This window comes from Otolemur garnettii, unplaced genomic scaffold (genome assembly GCF_000181295.1).
Source record: "Otolemur garnettii isolate 467f Iridium unplaced genomic scaffold, OtoGar3 scaffold00092, whole genome shotgun sequence".
Lineage (NCBI taxonomy): Eukaryota > Metazoa > Chordata > Mammalia > Primates > Galagidae > Otolemur > Otolemur garnettii.
The window spans coordinates 5077876-5094608 of NW_003852487.1; the positions used below are offsets into that span (position 1 = coordinate 5077876).

The window sequence follows — 16733 nt, forward strand, 5'->3', positions numbered from 1 at the left end:
GGAGGTTGCTGTGAGCTGAGATGCCACGGTACTCTACCCAGGGGGACAGCTTGAGGCTCCTGTCTCAAAAAAAAAAAAAAAACACAAAGTGTTCAGACTTACAATTTCAAGGGAAATGACCAATTTTATGGTACTTTGGATGTTGGTTTTCTGATATATATTACACACCCAAAGAAACACAAATTAAAAAACTTTAGAAATTGGCTAATAAGTATCAAATAATTTAATAATTACAAATGTATGGGGTGTGGGGGTTTTCTTTAACAGTTTCTTTTTTTTCAGATTCATAGAACTTTCAGGGAAATAGGTACAGCCATTGGGGAGGATTCAACAGATTAGAAATTAGAAGGCCCCTAGATTTTCCAGATGGTTTTTAATTCAATACTTAAAAAAAAAATAAATTCAATAACTTGACATGTAATTTGTTTAATTTATTCCTGGTTTATCTTCTGTCATGTGCTTTTTTAAAAGAAGGAATGTTTGATTTCCTAATATGTCACAATTAACAACAGATGCAGTCTCCTACAATAAATTTCATAACCTTTAAAAAAGTAAATCCAAGATTAAACTTAACTTTTTGGAATCTTAAATAATAAGCATGACAAGGTTTTCTGGTGGATAAACCAAAATAAGATCATCAGTTCTTAAATTATAGTAGTCAAGTAGGTTTGATAGCAAAATTGATAACCCTTGAAACAAAAAACTTGCACCCTGGTGTCTTTGAACTCATGAAGACCTAAGAGGATAGAACTCACAGTCTGTCTACCTTGGCTTTTTCCCAGTAGCTCCTCTGAAAAGCTCAGATTCTCTCTTTTTTTTTTTGAGACATGACAGAACTATTGTGGATGGAACATATAGGGAAGTAGGCAGCCTGGGAGGGACACCTTGAGATGGATCTGAGATGGATCTCCAATCCCCACCACATGTGTCCTAGGAAAGACCAGGACCGGTGGGTCTCTGGTAGAACCTTCAGGGGCGATATAAGGAGGGCGCATGCTTGTGCCTTCTGCATGCTGCTCCATGCAGTGGGGGTGCGAAGTGCTTGCCAGTGGTGAGACCCCCAAGGACCTTCCCAGTTCCCCAGCAGATGCCCAGAGATTAGCCAGTGGCACCAAAAGCCATTGAGAAATTTAAAAGAAAAGTAATTTTGGGTCCCTCTCTCCTTTGTCTGCGGAAGACCAGTTAGGTGAAAAGAGGAATCAGTCAGAGGCCCCAGGAGCTTTGCCAGAAGCAGGAAGTGCCAGCAACAGGGTCTCTTATTCCAAACAAGGAGCCACCCGTACAGACCAACCTTCCCTCCCAGCCCTCATGCCCTTGGGTCCTGAGCCTGCTCACCTGCAAGAGGAGACTTACAGGCACCTGCAGGAACCTGCAGGGTTACCCTATAATCTCCTCATCAAGGTTTCCAGGTGCAGCTGGGGAGACAGGAAGCCCCTGTGCACACAGAGGCAGACCCCCCAGCTGGCTCTGTGGTTAGAAGGGGCAGCTCCATGGGGAGTCAAGTTGGCAGCTTTAAAGGTGGCATGAGACCCAGGCACAACTGAAAAGTTTGACAGGCAGAAGCCACCTAGAAGACTGTTTCACTAATCCAGGGGATCAGGAAAAGGGGATGCATAGAACTCATCTGCCTATGTATCCCACTTCTGTGCTTGGGGGAGAGGGCCTCACCCAGGCCACCTCTAGACCAGGGATACCTCTGTGTCTAGGGGAGGAGGCCTCACCTGGGCCACCTCATAGCTGACATCCACACACAGCTCCCAGGGGAACAGGCCAGGCCGGGGCACCTCACCCAGTAGGCTGCAGGACCTCTTCCAGGTGCAGTGCTGGCCCCTGACCACCCCAGGAAGACCAGCTTCAGGCGTATTCCTTCATCCTACCATGCAGACCTCTCTTCCCTGGGTATGCCCTCTGAGCCTTGGTGTTGAGTTAGAAATTTTAACAGCATTTTTGGTTCTTTAGTTCGCTTATGCTCTTTAGTTTGGTGCACATTTTGGGGAGTTGACTTACTGGGACAGACCCACACTGGAAACAGCTGATGTTTGTGGGGGCCACGGGCTAAGTCCTGTGGTGGGTGAAGAGAGGGTGTTAACTTCCCAACTTGATACCAGCTGCATCTCATGTTAAGAACCCACTTGTGAGGCCTGATGCGGTAACTCACACCTTGTAATCCCAGCACTCTGGGAGGCTGAGGTGGGTGGATTGCCTCAGCTCAGGAGTTCGAGACCAGCCTGAGCAAGAGCGAGACTTCGTCTCTAAAAATAGTTGGGCACTGTAGTCCCAGCTACCCCAGAGGCTGAGGCAAGAGGATCGCTTGAGCCCAAGAGTTTGAGGTTGCTGTGAGCTGTGACGCCATGGCACTCTACCAAGGGCAACCAAGTGAGACTGTCTCAAAAAAAAAAAAAAAAGAACCTACCTGTGCCCACAGCACACCCTACAGGCCAGCTGCCCACCCACCCCAGGTGGGTGCCAGCACATCTTTGTAGTGTTTCCTTCATTTTAATACTTGTCATTTTTCTATCAAGCATCTCTTTATGACACAAAAATAACGAGGGAATAAAGAGGGAGAATCAAGTATTTTAGCAATTCAAAGTATAAATAGTGGCTTTAGATTTTTATCACTTCATGGAAGCCTGACACTGGGGAGGCTGCTGGAGAACACATTGTCGGGCTTGGGCCTCGCAGGTGTGTGTGGGAACAACACACACACAGCTCGTGGAGAGAGGAGGGGAGTTAATAAGGACGCAGCTGATTCTTCACACCAGGCCTCTGTTGCTTTGAACAACACAGCCTTGGATTAAGAGCGGCCTTCTGGGGAAAAACATAGAAAACCTCAAGAAAAACACCCTGTGTTCTTCTTGTGTTGGTGTGTCTCTTTCTGGGAAGAACAGGCTGTGGTGTCCAGGTTAGCAAAGAGCCACACATCCATAGGAACTCCAGTTTATGTCCTGGGGGTAATAAGTGGGGGGATCGATCACCTGTCCCAGACTGCCTACGTCAGCACCTGCTGGAGCCCTGTGGGGTCTGGGGAGCAGTGCTGGTGCCCACAGTGCAGCTTCTTCATCAGCCGCCTGAGCTTGCTGGGGAAGCTTTTGTCCATGTAGCGGTAAAGAAGAGGCATCACAAAGCTGCTTGAGAAGGCCAGGAGCTTTGATAAATCCTGTGCAAGGTGCACTATCCCCACATAGTGAGCGTCCACTGGCTTCCCATGAGAGACCAGGACTGTGTGCCCTAGAAGGGTCAGGTAGTGAGGCGTCCAGAGCCCAAACTGTGTGCACACAGTCGCCACCAGGAGCCTGTGTGCTGAGGGGTCTAGCCTCCCTGTGTCCTGGTCAAGGGGTGTGTCTGCCTTCTGGATGCGTGAGATGAGCACCAGTGCATACAGGGCAGCCGGCACAGGCACCACATAGCCGATGAGCACCAGAATGGCATCAGCCGCCTCCGCACTCTGCATCTTGGCACACTCCAGGACCCGGGAGGACACACGACTGCAGACGTAGAAGAGCAATGAGGAAAAGCTGGTCAGCAGAGCCCCGCCCCAGACAAAGCCACACACATGCCGGGTGTTGTGCACACTGGCCATGTGGGTCCGTGGCAGTGCCCGCTCAATGTAGTGGTCAAGGCTGAGCAGGGTGGTGGAGTATGTGACCACCAGGGAGGACACGTTGAATGGGATCAGCAGTGCAATGTGTGCCTCACTGCTGACATTCCATGGGACCCATCCTGAGCCAGGAGTGCCAAGGAGGCACACGGGAGCCAGGGCATTGAGGACCAGGCCTGCCACAGCCATGTTGACGAAGTACACATCTGGCATGGTCATGCTGCTCTTGCTGTGCAGGTTGGCCAGCACCAGCAGGCTGTTGTAGCAGAGGCCGACGGGGACACCTGCAGCCAGGCAGAGCAGTGAGAGCACAGACAGCCCAAGCTGCAAGTCCTGGCAGACAGGCAGCTCCTCACCCCTGCCTGTCCCATTGAGCCAGCTGCAGCCCCACATGGTGGCCTGTGAGGCTCCACTACTCTGTGGAAGGAAGAACAGCAAGTTAGCTCAGGCAGCCCAGGAACAGCCTAGGAGTATAAAGGAGCCTCCCATCTGCCCAGGGCCTGGAAAACTCAGTCTCCCTGAGTGAGACAACATCTACAAATGGCCATCTGAAGGCCTAGCCTGTGCTATTGTGGCCAAAGCTTATGACGCTAAAGTAATGTCAGTGGCCACGGAGAGTCTCCCTGACCCCTTTCCTGAAGAAATCTAACCACAAGAGTCCTCACTTAGCATCCTCAGTAGATTTCTTAGAAACTGCAATTTCAAGCAAAAGGACATATAATGAAAGCCCAATTCATAGAAACAAGCTAAGCTCCTATGGCTTCTTTCTGGTCACAAAAACATCACCAGTCTTCTAAGTAAGGACTCCAAACACTTTAATATTAAACATCAAAATAAACATGAACTACATTTTTTCCCTAAACCTACATTTAGGAAAGAGTTATAAAAACAAGGGAGATAATATTTACCCAAGTTTTGGAGAGTCAGTGAGTTATGGTGTGGGTAAAATTGAGGGGTAAATGTTCATGAAGTGAAACTGTTTGGAGTACCTCCTGCCTCCACAGTCCAGAAACAATCACAAATACAGTGGCTTGTCAAGCATATTCATACTACATCATTTACTGCGTGTTTGTATGAGTATCATAGGCTTTACAAATTTTTATTTTATAGTAATTTGAATTAATTTGTTTTCCTACCCACTTATTACTTGAGGGTAGCTGGAGCCCATCGCAGCAGCTCAGGGCGCAGGCAGGGACCCACCACAGGGCTCATGCCCCCCACACAGGTGGGGACTGTATGGACATGGCATTAGCAATACATGCAGCCCACACAGACCTGGGGAGGACATTTGGCCCCCACACAGACAGTGGCCTTGTCTGGGAACTGACTTTTTTGTCATCCACATGACAGTGAAGCAGCAAGGTGGGTCCAGGGCGATGGGTAGTTTTTTCAAGGTGCCCCTGCACGAGCTGGTCATAGAGTGCTCCATGCCTCTGGTGTGCCCTACTCTGCCAACTGGTCTCATTCCTCAGTGGCAGCTGGTGAAATGTGGTGTGACAGGAGCTGGGCCTGGAGGGGCTGCTGCTCTAGAGGGACTATGGCACTCAGGGTTGGAGTGTGAGCTCAGTACATCCCATACACTTAAGAGCCCTTTCTGCAGGGCACTGCGAAGCCCAGTTGAATCATCCTGATGTGCTGGGACGGGCCCAACACTGGGATTTTGAGGTTTGCCAGTGCCTATGGCAGCATGGGCTGTTGGCCCTGGGGCTTACCTCCCTGCAGCAGGTGGCCCTGGCCCAGGACCTAGCACCTCAAAGGCAGCTCAGCACCTGGGCTCAGGGCAGAATGGCCTCTTGGCCATAGTCCGTGGGAAACTCTGGTCTCCTTGTCCTAACTGAATGAGAAATAGGTGGGTAGAGCCACAATATAGAGCCATCCCTCCTTTCTTAAAGAGCAGGTATTCTTTAGCAATGTCTAATTGTTTGGGGGGAAACCTTACATTAAAAATATATTTGGCTCAGCCAGACCTTCTACTCTCAGAATAAGAGGACACCCCAGGCAGACACATAGAGAGCAAGTACCCCTGTCTCCAGAGGCAGGGGACATGGTGAAGAAGCCAGGCTGCTGGGGTCCATGCCAGTCCTGCCTGCCCTCACCCATCTCAGCAGCACTGTGACTGACTGACCACACGTGGAGATCCTGGGAGCAAGTTGAAAAGGGACATCCTTCCATCACAGGACTCAGACCAGACACACATGGCTCAGAATGAGGGAACGAGTCCAGACCCTCAGACCCTGCTCCAGGGCAGCGGGTGCACAACAGAAAGCACAGTGGCAGTGCCCAAAGGTCTGCCTCCACATCTGTCACCTTTGTGTCACTAGAGTCAGCACATATGCAGCAGGTGGATGGCACAGGGGGAATTCCACTCAGACAAACACCCTTGATCCTCAGGAGTGAGCAGGAAGGACACCAATAGGGTGACTTATTATGCAATGCTAACGAATGCCACCTGGCAGACTGAGATAAGTGTCAGACGGCAATGAAGGTACTCAAGAGATAGGCCATGTGACTCAGGCGCACTGGCCCACACATCCACATCACATCACTCCAGGGAAGAGCATTTCCTCTCATCGACAACGTGCACACAAGTCCTGAAATCTAGATACCTGCTCCTCACACTCTAGCTGGCTGTCCCTTCACTAACCACATCTTCACTGGACCACCTGGGCTGGGCACATGTCTTCCAGGGAGGCTGTCAAGGGCTGGACTCCTCTGGGGAGACGGCACAGGCACTAGATGGGAAGTAAGAAGTAGCCAGTCCCCCTGTGAGCTGGAAGGGGCATTTCTGCCTCTGTTTCTGAGCTGACCCAGCAACTGGTCCTAACAGCTCTGTTCTTCCCATTCTACTGTGCCTCCCCTCCCCCAATCTTGGTAACTGAACTGCCACTTCAGCAGTCAGGGTCTGGAGGTCTAAATGCCATCCTCCGGGTATGTCTGCTCCCAGTGCCCGTTTACCTTTGGCTATCATAAGGGGTACAGCTGGAGTTTCCAGTTTGGGGCACTTCACCAGACCTCACTGGCCATGAGTCCCAGGAAGCACTATGCTCTCCTGTGACCCCTAAAAATGGATGTCAGCAAGCACAGTGTCTTCAGCCCAAGAGCAGCCTGGCTTGACCTGGCCTTGTGTGGTATCCAAGGGCCCCAGAATTTGTCCAAGCTGTTCCCTCGTGTTTCTGATACAGAGGAAAAGGGAGTGAGGTCAGCAAGGTCCTCTGAAGAGGAAGGGCCCTCACACGTGAGCTATATTGTTACTTTTTTGTGAGCCAGCATTTTACTGTGTTGCCCAGGCTAGAGTGCCATGGCGTCAGCCTATCTCACAGCAATCACAGACTCCTGGGATCAAGGCTCCTCCTGCCTCAGACTCCTGAGTAGCTAGGGGCTATAGGCACACACCATAATGCCCAGCTGATTTTCTTACTTTGAGGAAAGACAGGTCTCACTCTTGCTCAGACTAGACTCAAACTCCTGAGCTCAAGTGATCCTCCTGCCTCGGCTTCCCAGCGTACTAGGATTACAGGCGTGAGCCCCCTGGCCTTATTCATAAGAGGGCCACAGTCTGGCTGTGGGCCACCTTCACCTGCCAGACCCTGCAGAGGCCTGACCCCTCCTGGGTCCTGCTCTGGCTCAGCACCCTCACATTTAAAGATGTCCTCATAGCTTACGCCACATGTAGCACTTCCCTCCCTTCCTGCCTCCTGGTTGTTCTCGGCCACCACCGCCTTCCCTGGGTTCCTACCTTTATTTCAGGTCCCACGTTTCTTTGTGCCATGGACAATAGATACTGTCGGTGAACAGCATGGCACTGCAGCCACCAGAGAGCCAGGGGAGCCTGTGCTGTGCTTCCCTGGAGCCCCACAGCCTCTGTACAGCAATGCCATGCATGTGCCAGAATGTGAGCACATGCGGGCCCCAGGATGCAGGCTCACCACTTGTTTTTCCTCCAGTAAATTACTCACAAGGTTCCTGCCTTGCTTGGCAGGCACAGCGGCTCCTCCCTCTCTCTGTTTACAGCCAGTTTCAAGAAGCTGGAGGTTCTGTTTGGGCGGTGCTGTCAGATCCGGAGTGTGGCTCCCTGGGGCAGGCTGGGTGCAGGCTGTGGTGGCCTGCCTTAGGTCCCTGTGCCACTCCTGATGGGTGTTATGCCTGAGAAGTTCAGTCACAAGTCCCCTTCTTCCTCAAGAAAATAAACTGAACACACGATTGTCTGTTGAAAATAGGACAAAGTAGTTGGACTTCACTTCAAGTCCGCCACAGAGAGAAGCACTGGCTGCTTTCTTGTTGCCCATGGGAAACAACTTTTGGAGGCACAGCAGAAGAGAGGGCAGGCGAGTTGAAAGTAAAGTGGGAAGTGTGTGCTCTGCAGCCTTTTGACAAGTGCTCCCACGGTCGCCATGCACGTGTGTAAAATCAGCATGGCTCAGGAAGAGTTGAGTTGGCCATATAAACTGAGTGTTCTAGCAAGGTGTGAGGTTCCTCCCGCAGATGGAGCTGCGCAGGGCTGCTCGTCTGATCCTGAGCCCTCTGTGTGAGGAGCTGAGGCAGAGCTGCCCAGACTGTCAATGCCTGCCCCGAGGTGCCACAGAGTTGGGGGGGGGGGCGGTGTGGCAGGCAGTCAGTACCGAGCTCAGAATGGCCCAATTCTTGAGAGAGCATCACATGGGGTAAAATCTGCTTAGCATTTCCCTCATGCATCCCGTGCTAGTGCAACCCTGGGTCATGTACCCAGGGTGTGGGTGTGTTCATGCCAACCCAGGCGTATGTGAGAGCAGGTGGTAATCCTCAGCGCTGGCCTTGAGGCTTGAAAATACAGCTTGTACATACTGAAGAATTTATTTAATTTTCTTTATAGAGACAGAGTCTCACTGTGTCGCCCTGGGTAGAGTGCCATGACGTCACAGCTCACGGCAACCTCAAACTCTTGGACTTAAGCAATTCTCTTACCTCAGCCTTCCAGGTAGCTGGAATTACAGGCGCCCATCACAACACCTGGCTATTTTTTGGTTGTAGTTGTCATTGTTGTTTGGCAGGCCAGGGCTGGATTCGAACCCGCCCGCTCTGGTGTATGTGGCTGGCGCCCTAGCTGCTGAGTTACAGGCGCCAAGCCCATACTGAAGAATTTATAAACTTTTAAACTAGAGGCAGCTCTATGAGCATTTTACTATATAACAATTACAAAGATAATTTTTACTTCAAATTAAGAATTTAAAGCTAGAAGATGCCCATTTTCATTCATTTTCAGTCAGACTAAAAATGGCACACTTTGCTTTTTTGTTCTCCCATTTTTCCTTGGAAGGTCACTCCTCTTATGAGGTATTAAGAGATCATGGGAGCAAAATGACAACTTGTAGGTGGGCTGCTTCATGGGCTAGCATGGTAGATGTTCATACATTAAAAAAAAAAATCTCATCTGTGTTAGAAGGTGGGGTGAGGAGGGACAGTTGGGAAGGCAGGTGTGGAGCTTTTAGCTGTTGAGCCAGGTGGTGTCCTGAGGTCCTTCTCACTGTGGCAGGGCTCATGTGGGATAGTCCTTATGAGCACACTTAAGAGTGGGGCCAGCTTGAGCACTCTCCTGCCTGCAGGTTGCTGCCTTATGGTTTAGGGACGAATGAGCATGAGACTAGTAGCTTTAAAGACCAGAGTACCTCACGGTTGCAACAGATCACAGCAGAAGTGTGCCTGCTTCTCGTGGTTACAGACAGTTAGTGACTAACCCTCGCCATCATTACTACTGAGCTGTGCTTTCACTCATGATAACCAAGGTGTTTTCCAGAGCTTTGAGAGCTGGGGGTCTGTTCCGCTGTTATCTGCTCCATCCCCCCCTTCCTCTTACAAGTTCCCTGTGGCCTCTACCTCCTTTGTGCTCAGAGACTTCCTGTTTCTGCACGTGGGAAAGAGGAACGTTCTGGAACCTGAGAACAATGGCTTAGTCTCTACCCTCCAGCCCAGGCTAACCCTGGCTGGGCTGTCTTTCCAGTTAGCCGGGCATGCTGTTAGCTTCCTCCATGAGAAAGAACTCAGAACCAGATGGTAGAGATTGGGGGTTGGGGAGAAAGCCCCCAAATGAGTGTCATCAGAAGTGGGCCCTTGATCTGGGTTTCTGTCTCTCTCCACAAGACCCAAGAGAAAACAGAGAAGACCTCAGGGTGTAGAGCTTCCCTGATACAAACTCAGGTCTGCCGTTTCCATTTGGGGAGCTGCGTGCCAATTGCAAGGTTAGCCATCCACCCCCTGGCCCTCTTGTCACAGGTCCCTGGCCAGCTCCCTCCCAACCAGGCCCTTCCTGGGAGCTACTCCTGCAGCACACTGGCTGGTCTGGCCACCTTCCTTCCATTCTTACTACTGGCCTCTCCCATCCCTGAAACCCTCCCCCATGATTCCTGTGGAACCTGCCACCCACTGGCAGGTCCTGGCTTAGGTCCCACAGCAATAATGTAAGCAGCCTTCCACAGCCTGTCCTTCGGGGGCCTTAGGGACTGAGCCCTTCTCAGCCCTACCCTCCTGTCCTCTCTACAGTATCTGCAGGTGAGCTAGGATGCTGCAGGGTAGCCTTGGTTCTCAGAGGGCCAGGATAGGAGGTGGCAAGGGCCCCCGTGTGCTGCGCAAAGCAGGCCATGTATGTTTTGGGGGAAGGCTTTTAGACCTGTAAGAGATTCAGTAGTGACATAAACATAACTTGTGTGCCCTCATAAAGAACGGGCACAGTACACACACTAAGAGGCCAGGGCTGGCCTTGCAATTGCTGTTCTCGTCCCAGTCCAGAGGTGGCTGGTGTGGAAGACACATCTGGATTCTCATCTGGGTGGAATGCAGAGGTCTTTCGGTTCCAGGCCTGTGGGTGTCAGAAATCAGGCAGGGTGGCCTATTACAGCAAAGAGGGTGTCAGGGCCAGGACTAGCCTCAGAGCATGTGGTGGCCTGGGCATGGTAGCAGGTGGCTTCCCATCTGGGACAGGGATTAGGCAGCCAGGCCCTGCAGCTGCCATAGAACCTCAGCTTGCCCAGCTCAGGTATCCATGCTGCTCTTTAAGTAGCAGGAAGGATGGAGCTGGACATTGCCTGCACCCAGAGAAGCTGGCATCAGAAGTTGCACTTCCATACAAGAATCAAAGTCATGGGCTGGTGCGAGGCCAGCTCTGCCTCAGCATCTGGACAGGCAGGGCTCAGACCTCTCGGTCCTCCTGCTCTTGTGGGGTTTGGGGAGCTATGTGAAGCCATGAGGGACATCACAGTGTAAGCTACTCCTCTGCACATAGAGGGTCTGCCTTTTAGACCCTTGCAGCCATCCCTGTCAGAGGAAAGGGAGGCCAAGGTCACAAGCCAGGTCAGGGTTGGAAAGCTCCTAGCTTGTAGGGACCCTCTCTGAGCCTGCAAACAGTCATGGTAATAAGGCTGCTGTCCCTAGCAGGGTCAGTGAGACCTTGTTTACACTGTTGGGCCCTCTGTGCCAGTGGACATGTGTGTTGTGTGAAGGGTGGTTGTCTCTGAGGACCACGGGTAGGCCCTAAGAAATGGAGCCCTTTGGGTGCCCTGTTCTTTCCCAGTTTCTGGGGACTTAAAAGTTTACAGAGTCTCTTCCAGGTGTGTGGTCTGCTGGGTGATAGTCACTCCCTACACATGCTCTTATGGATAAAATGGGGATGTTTTCTTCCAAGACTCCTGCACCAGGCTCTGATTACTATTTTTCAAGAACATGCCCCTCCTTGAAGACCCATCCAGCCCTGGGAAGGCTCTTGGGACTTGCTCATGGAGCTGGTCTTTCCCCCCATGCCTGTTCTGGGTGTGTACAGGCTCCTTGTAAGCCATCAACTCAGGCCATGCACCCCTGCTCGGTGAAAAGGAAAACCAAGGAGGATCCAACTACCAACCTAGTGAGGGCAGAGAACATGTCCACAGTGGCCTGAGCAGCCCATGCGGGCAGCTCTTCTCATTAGACTGACAATCCATGGTCATGCCTGTCCCAGGTTAGATAGTTCCCTGCTTTGCTTTGAGTGCTAAGCAAATGTTGTGGGATCTCTGTTTTCTTCCTAATTTATGACCAAATGCCCCTTGAGTATGCTGACTTCCTTTGGAGATCACCAGATAGCCAAAGGCAGTTGGCCAGTGTACTCTGTGGCCCCAGGTTTGCCAGCCAAGGAGTCCCCTGGGAGGCCACAGGCAGGCCAGGGGGAAACAGTGTTGAGCCTGGTGGCTGCTGGACTCACTGCACAGTCCCACAGCCTTTGTGCTGATATTGAGTCTGTACACTAAGGGCCCTGGGGCTGTGTATTCAGAATGGAGCCTGTAGGGAGGGAGCCCTGGCCAACCAGAGGGGCTGGTGCATCATTAACTGCAGGGCACCAGCAGTGCAGTGCTGCTGTCCTGCATTATTGATGGGAGGTGGTAACAGTTACTATCAGGCCTGGCTGATGGGTGGGAACAGGACAGGTACACAGCTATACAGCACCACCAGCCAGGGCTATGCTAGAGACTTAGGAGCTGCTGAGTCTGTCATGCAGCCAGATACAGCAGGCACTACCATTCTGAAGTAGTTTTCTTACTTTGAGAAAGCAGCTCTGATTTACTGACATGACCCCTGGTCTTAACTCATCCTACCTTATATGAGGGAACTTTAAGTGGGGTTCTATAATAAACCACTGGTAGGGAAGCTCAGGTCCTACAGTCAGCAGAGAGAGAAATGAGTAAGTGACAGACAATATAAACGCATATAAAGTGCTTTTAAAAACCCACAGTCCCCCAGTCTTCCTATAGGGAAAGTGATTAGGAATTTGGCCTCCGGAGCCAGCCAGCCAGGGTGTACATCCCAGTCTGATACTGCTTTCAAGCTGTGTGACTTACTGTGTCCATGCCTCAGTTTCTCCAAACTTAGGAGGATTAAATAAATCCTCCTAAAGCACACAAGCGTGTTCAGGCACTTGCTGAGTCTTGTTAGTCCCAGTGTTAGGATGTCCACAGATGCAGATCTTTTGGTTTCTGATCTTTAGCCTCCTCACCAATATTGTTAAGGCAGAGGAAGCCATTCTGTGAACTTTCAACTCTTTGTGAACTGACACATTTGAAGAGGGAGCCATAGGAGACAGTGGGAATGATACCAACAGTGATCCTGTCACAAGCCAGGCAGGAACACTAGCCTAGAGAGAGAGTGCAGCTGCCAGGACAAGTGTGAGAGGAGATAACCTCCAGCACTCACACTCTGTGGGCAGCTCGCTGTCCACCGTCCCGGCTGCCTGCACTGTCAGACTGCAGAAGCTTTGCAAGGCATTAAAGTCTTTGTGTTCTGAGTTCGGGCTTTGGTAACAACACAAACAATGAATTTCCTGATGTTTCACTAGTATTAAACTAGACTACAAATATTTGCTGGTCTGGCCTGTATTCAGTGCCTTCAAAGGAAGGAGGAATTGGGAATAAGAACCTACTCCCAGGGTCTTTAGTTCTTTTCAATTTGTCACTTATGGAAACATCTCAGGGCCCTGTGCTGCTGAGTGAGCTGGAGGCCTCCATGTAGGGCTTCTCTCCAGTGAGTCTGCCCTGCAGTCACTGCTCTCACCAGTGTGGACAAAGATGGTAGGCCACATTCAGCCTATCAGTGAGAAGCATCTTTCCTCTGATGCCTTACATAAAAAAAAAACCCCAAAGGGTATAAACCAGCCTGGTAATAGTGCATTTCTGTAAGCAATGCAGCAAACTTTGCTAAAATCCAGGGCTAAATTCTGAAGTAGTCCCAGTGGAGTTGGGTGGCCTGGTGTGGACAGAGGGGGCCTAGTGAGTGCAGCAATGGTGACTCAGATGATGGTAGGAATCTGCTACCTGGGAATTCACACAGCACTTGGGCCTGTGTGTGTGAAAAGGAGAACGTGCACATGTGTACAAAGCCGTCAGAAATAAAAAACCACAAAGAGGAACCATCCTGTTCCAGAGTAGCCAAGCTAGTGTCACCAAAACTGTAATATTTTATTTACTTCTCTTTGTTAATCAGGAAATTCTATCTTCTACTGTTCAGAGCCAATCAGAGCCAGGGCCTGCCAGACCCACATAGTGAAGCCCACTAGAGTTCTGGGTAGTTTCTTTCACTGCTGTCTTTCCAAGTGCTGATCCCACCTTTGCTTCTCCTTGACATTTTATTTTGGGCATCAGCACCCCTGAGAACCACCCTATCCCCTCCCTGACCGATGTCTTCATACCCCCAGCCAGCCATGCTGGGGAAGACTGTGATTCTTCACTGTTTCTTCCCACCTCCCAAGAGCTCTGAAGGTAGGGGAGGTTTTTCCATATTTGTGTTTAAGCAGCCTGGCTGACTATTGAGTGAAAACCATGGAAGAGGATGTAATAGATGATGTAAAAGGCTTTTCCCAAGGTGAGTCATAGATTTCCCCATTGCACTGAGTAGAAAGGATGGCAGACAAAGAGTGGGAATGAAGTGCCTCTTGTTCCAAGGTAATGGACTTGACACTTGAGAAATTTAGATTTAAGTGGACATAGAATTGCGAGGCCCCTGGGCTTTGCATCCTATGGATAGTGGGGAAAGGAGTGGGCATAGAGCTCAGCCTCCTGCCTGAGGGTCCTGCTATTTCTATTTGAAATAGACCTGCTGTGTTCCAGGAGACTTAACTTTGGGTGAATGTTCTGGAACAATCAAAATGCTTTGAAAATGACTCCGGAATGTTTGTTTCCTTTTGCAGTAATGGACAGAGGCTTTGGCGACAATTAACATCCAGCTCTTAAGAGCCTGACTCTCCGGAAAGGCTGATGTTTTCATAGGTTTTTCAATGTGGAGAGCTTACGCATACTGATTCCTATCACGGTCACTGTACCTTCCTGGAGCATGATAAGAAACTGGTCATTATGTAGATGTACTGTAGTGATTTTTGAAGCTTTTACTTTTTACAGTTCTAAATTGCGGAGTAGTGAGAGTGAATTAGGCAACCTGGCGCAGATGCACAAACAAAAAGAATGCCTCCTTCTCCATGGAAAAGAGTGAGCATGTTTTCTGGCTCAAAGAAGGACTCTAGGGGAACTAGGACCAAGCAACCAGTTCCCTGGCCAGTGAGCAGGCTAGGTGCCTATGCCTGGGGCCATGGGCTTTGTTTCCCTGGAAGAAGATGGGATGGGACACACATTTTTTGTTTATGGAATACTAGTTACTTGGGCTTTTTTGTTCCCTAAGTCTGTTTGAGGCTAATACCCTTTCTAGATATACCAGACCAGAGAAAAACAAACAAAGAAGATTTCCTCAGAAATTCAAGGACCAGACTGAGAACAAACAGTCTCCATTTCAGACTCTAAGCAGGCTTGGCACCTCACCTGGGCTCCAGATCTACCCAGCTTTGAACTAGGTGTGGTCTTACCCGTAGGGAAGTGCTCTGAGCCACAGATCTTATCATGGTGGTGGTTCTTTCCGAAGGAGGAACCAGCTAGGTTATTTTTACTTGTCACATTTGGCTTGCTCAGTTCACTCTGGTTCTAATTAAAATTGGGAAACTCCTGGCCGAGCTCCCCTTGATGTGTGGGAAGGGACCTTGGGTAGACCTGTGAGGGTCCCTAGGACACCTGCCCTGCTCTATTTTTCCCTGTCCCTCAGCTGCTAAAGGATGTTGTTTTGTTTGCACATGAAGGCTCCTGAGCAGACCACTAGCTCTGCAGGGCTGAATTCTGCTCCTCAGCAGCATGTCACATCAGAAATTTTACCATTTTACTCTCCAAACAGGTCTCCCTCTGCTCTTTGCTACCTAGGTGGGGTTTTGGGGACCGGGGTCTCTGAGGTTCCATGGACAGCAATAGCAACCCAGAACTGCCCCATCAGACAAGTGGGTAGTGAGACACTATGGAGGGTTGAGGAGACTGCTATGTCTAAGAAACCATGTTTAAAGATAACATAAAGACTGCCAGAATGTCCTATGCACTTGCACGTGGCCTGGCTCTCTGGGCAATAGCGATAATGTCATTCCCCAAAGGCATGGCCCCAGTATATCTCTTTCAACAGTGTGGTTGGGTCATTAAAGGCCAGGTGGTAGTTTTTTTTTTAGGATTCCAAGTGATATCATCAGAGCTGTGAGATAGAACTTCCTCCAGGATAAGCATGTCCATCTTCCAACCTGTAAATTATACAAGTATATTTCCCCAGCCAAGGATCTTTATGTTAAATAGATGTAACTGATTTTTACATCCTAAGGCTTCACATGTGCCTACATTAGGTGGATATACTTTACCTTTCTCTCTTCATCAACCTGTTAGGGTATGAGTTATGAGGACACCAAGCCAACTGTTATGTTTACATTCTACCCTAAGTTTGTATTCCTCTGTACTGATATTTCCATGGTCACTAGAGAGGCAGAACAACGTAGAGATGTGAGTACAAGTGTGGCCAGGATAACGGGCTTTACTACTCTAGGCCCTGCTTCCTATATGTGAAAAGGCATAATAAGCACTTGAAAATATAAAATATTTTTACTGCTGTTTACAATATCTTTAGAGATCTTCTTCTTTTAAGAAGATACCAGAGGTTCTGGTTGGGAGAGTGAACCTTCCAGCATTTCTTTAAGGAGCAGCGCAGGAGGTCATGGGTAGTGTGACCCTACATGCGGTCTGATTACCAACAGGGTCTCTTTTTACTCTCACCATGCCCCAGTTAGGACAGTAGAGTATCTCCTCACCGTGATGCACAAGCAGCCTGGGAACACGGTCCGGGCCTTTAAAGTTAGCTTCATGCTGCTCAGTTAGGAAAGGAGCTAGTTATTTGAAGTGGAATGGAGATCTCAGATAAGCACATCTTCATGGATAAAAAGGAGACCAAAGATGACAAACGCTGTTCTGGACAGCACATATAAAATTATACTCAGGTTTGCCACACAGCATGTATGGCAAAGATGAACCATCCTGACTAGTTACACCAGAACACTCAGACTAATGCCTAGTTTAGAGCAATGACTTAATCACGTTTATAATATTAATTCTTGATGCTGGTATATGGTGTTTTAAAGGCTGGAGGACATTGCCTAACATTATGTGAAGGAGCCTTCCCATGCCCTATCAGCTGACAACAGATTTAATATCTCTAGTTCCCAAACTTACTAAAAAATGTTAACCATAAATAAAGGACAGAAAGCTATAACCATAGCGACCCAAAAGCACACGATGAGCGG

At 49.7% G+C, this 16733-nt stretch overlaps 2 protein-coding genes across 3 annotated transcripts in view; one reads left to right on the forward strand and one right to left on the reverse strand.

The window, feature by feature from the left end:
* The window catches only part of CUNH7orf50 (chromosome unknown C7orf50 homolog), a 133181-nt gene that overhangs the window by 77707 nt on the left and 38741 nt on the right, over positions 1-16733 (forward strand). The gene's annotated exons all lie outside the window — the stretch shown is intronic.
* Positions 2584-16733, reverse strand: part of GPR146 (G protein-coupled receptor 146) — a 14387-nt gene continuing 237 nt past the window's right edge. Inside the window, exons 1-2 of one of the 2 annotated variants that reach the window (XM_003795498.3) lie at positions 7555-7760; positions 2584-4015 (exon numbers count right to left, since the gene is read on the reverse strand). In XM_003795498.3, coding sequence (XP_003795546.1) covers positions 2990-3991 — 1002 coding nt within the window. In that variant the 5' untranslated portion in view covers positions 3992-4015; positions 7555-7760 and the 3' untranslated portion in view covers positions 2584-2989. Of the gene's footprint in view, positions 4016-7554; positions 7761-16733 lie in introns of those variants that run through there. The other variant, XM_023516538.1, reaches the window with a different exon arrangement.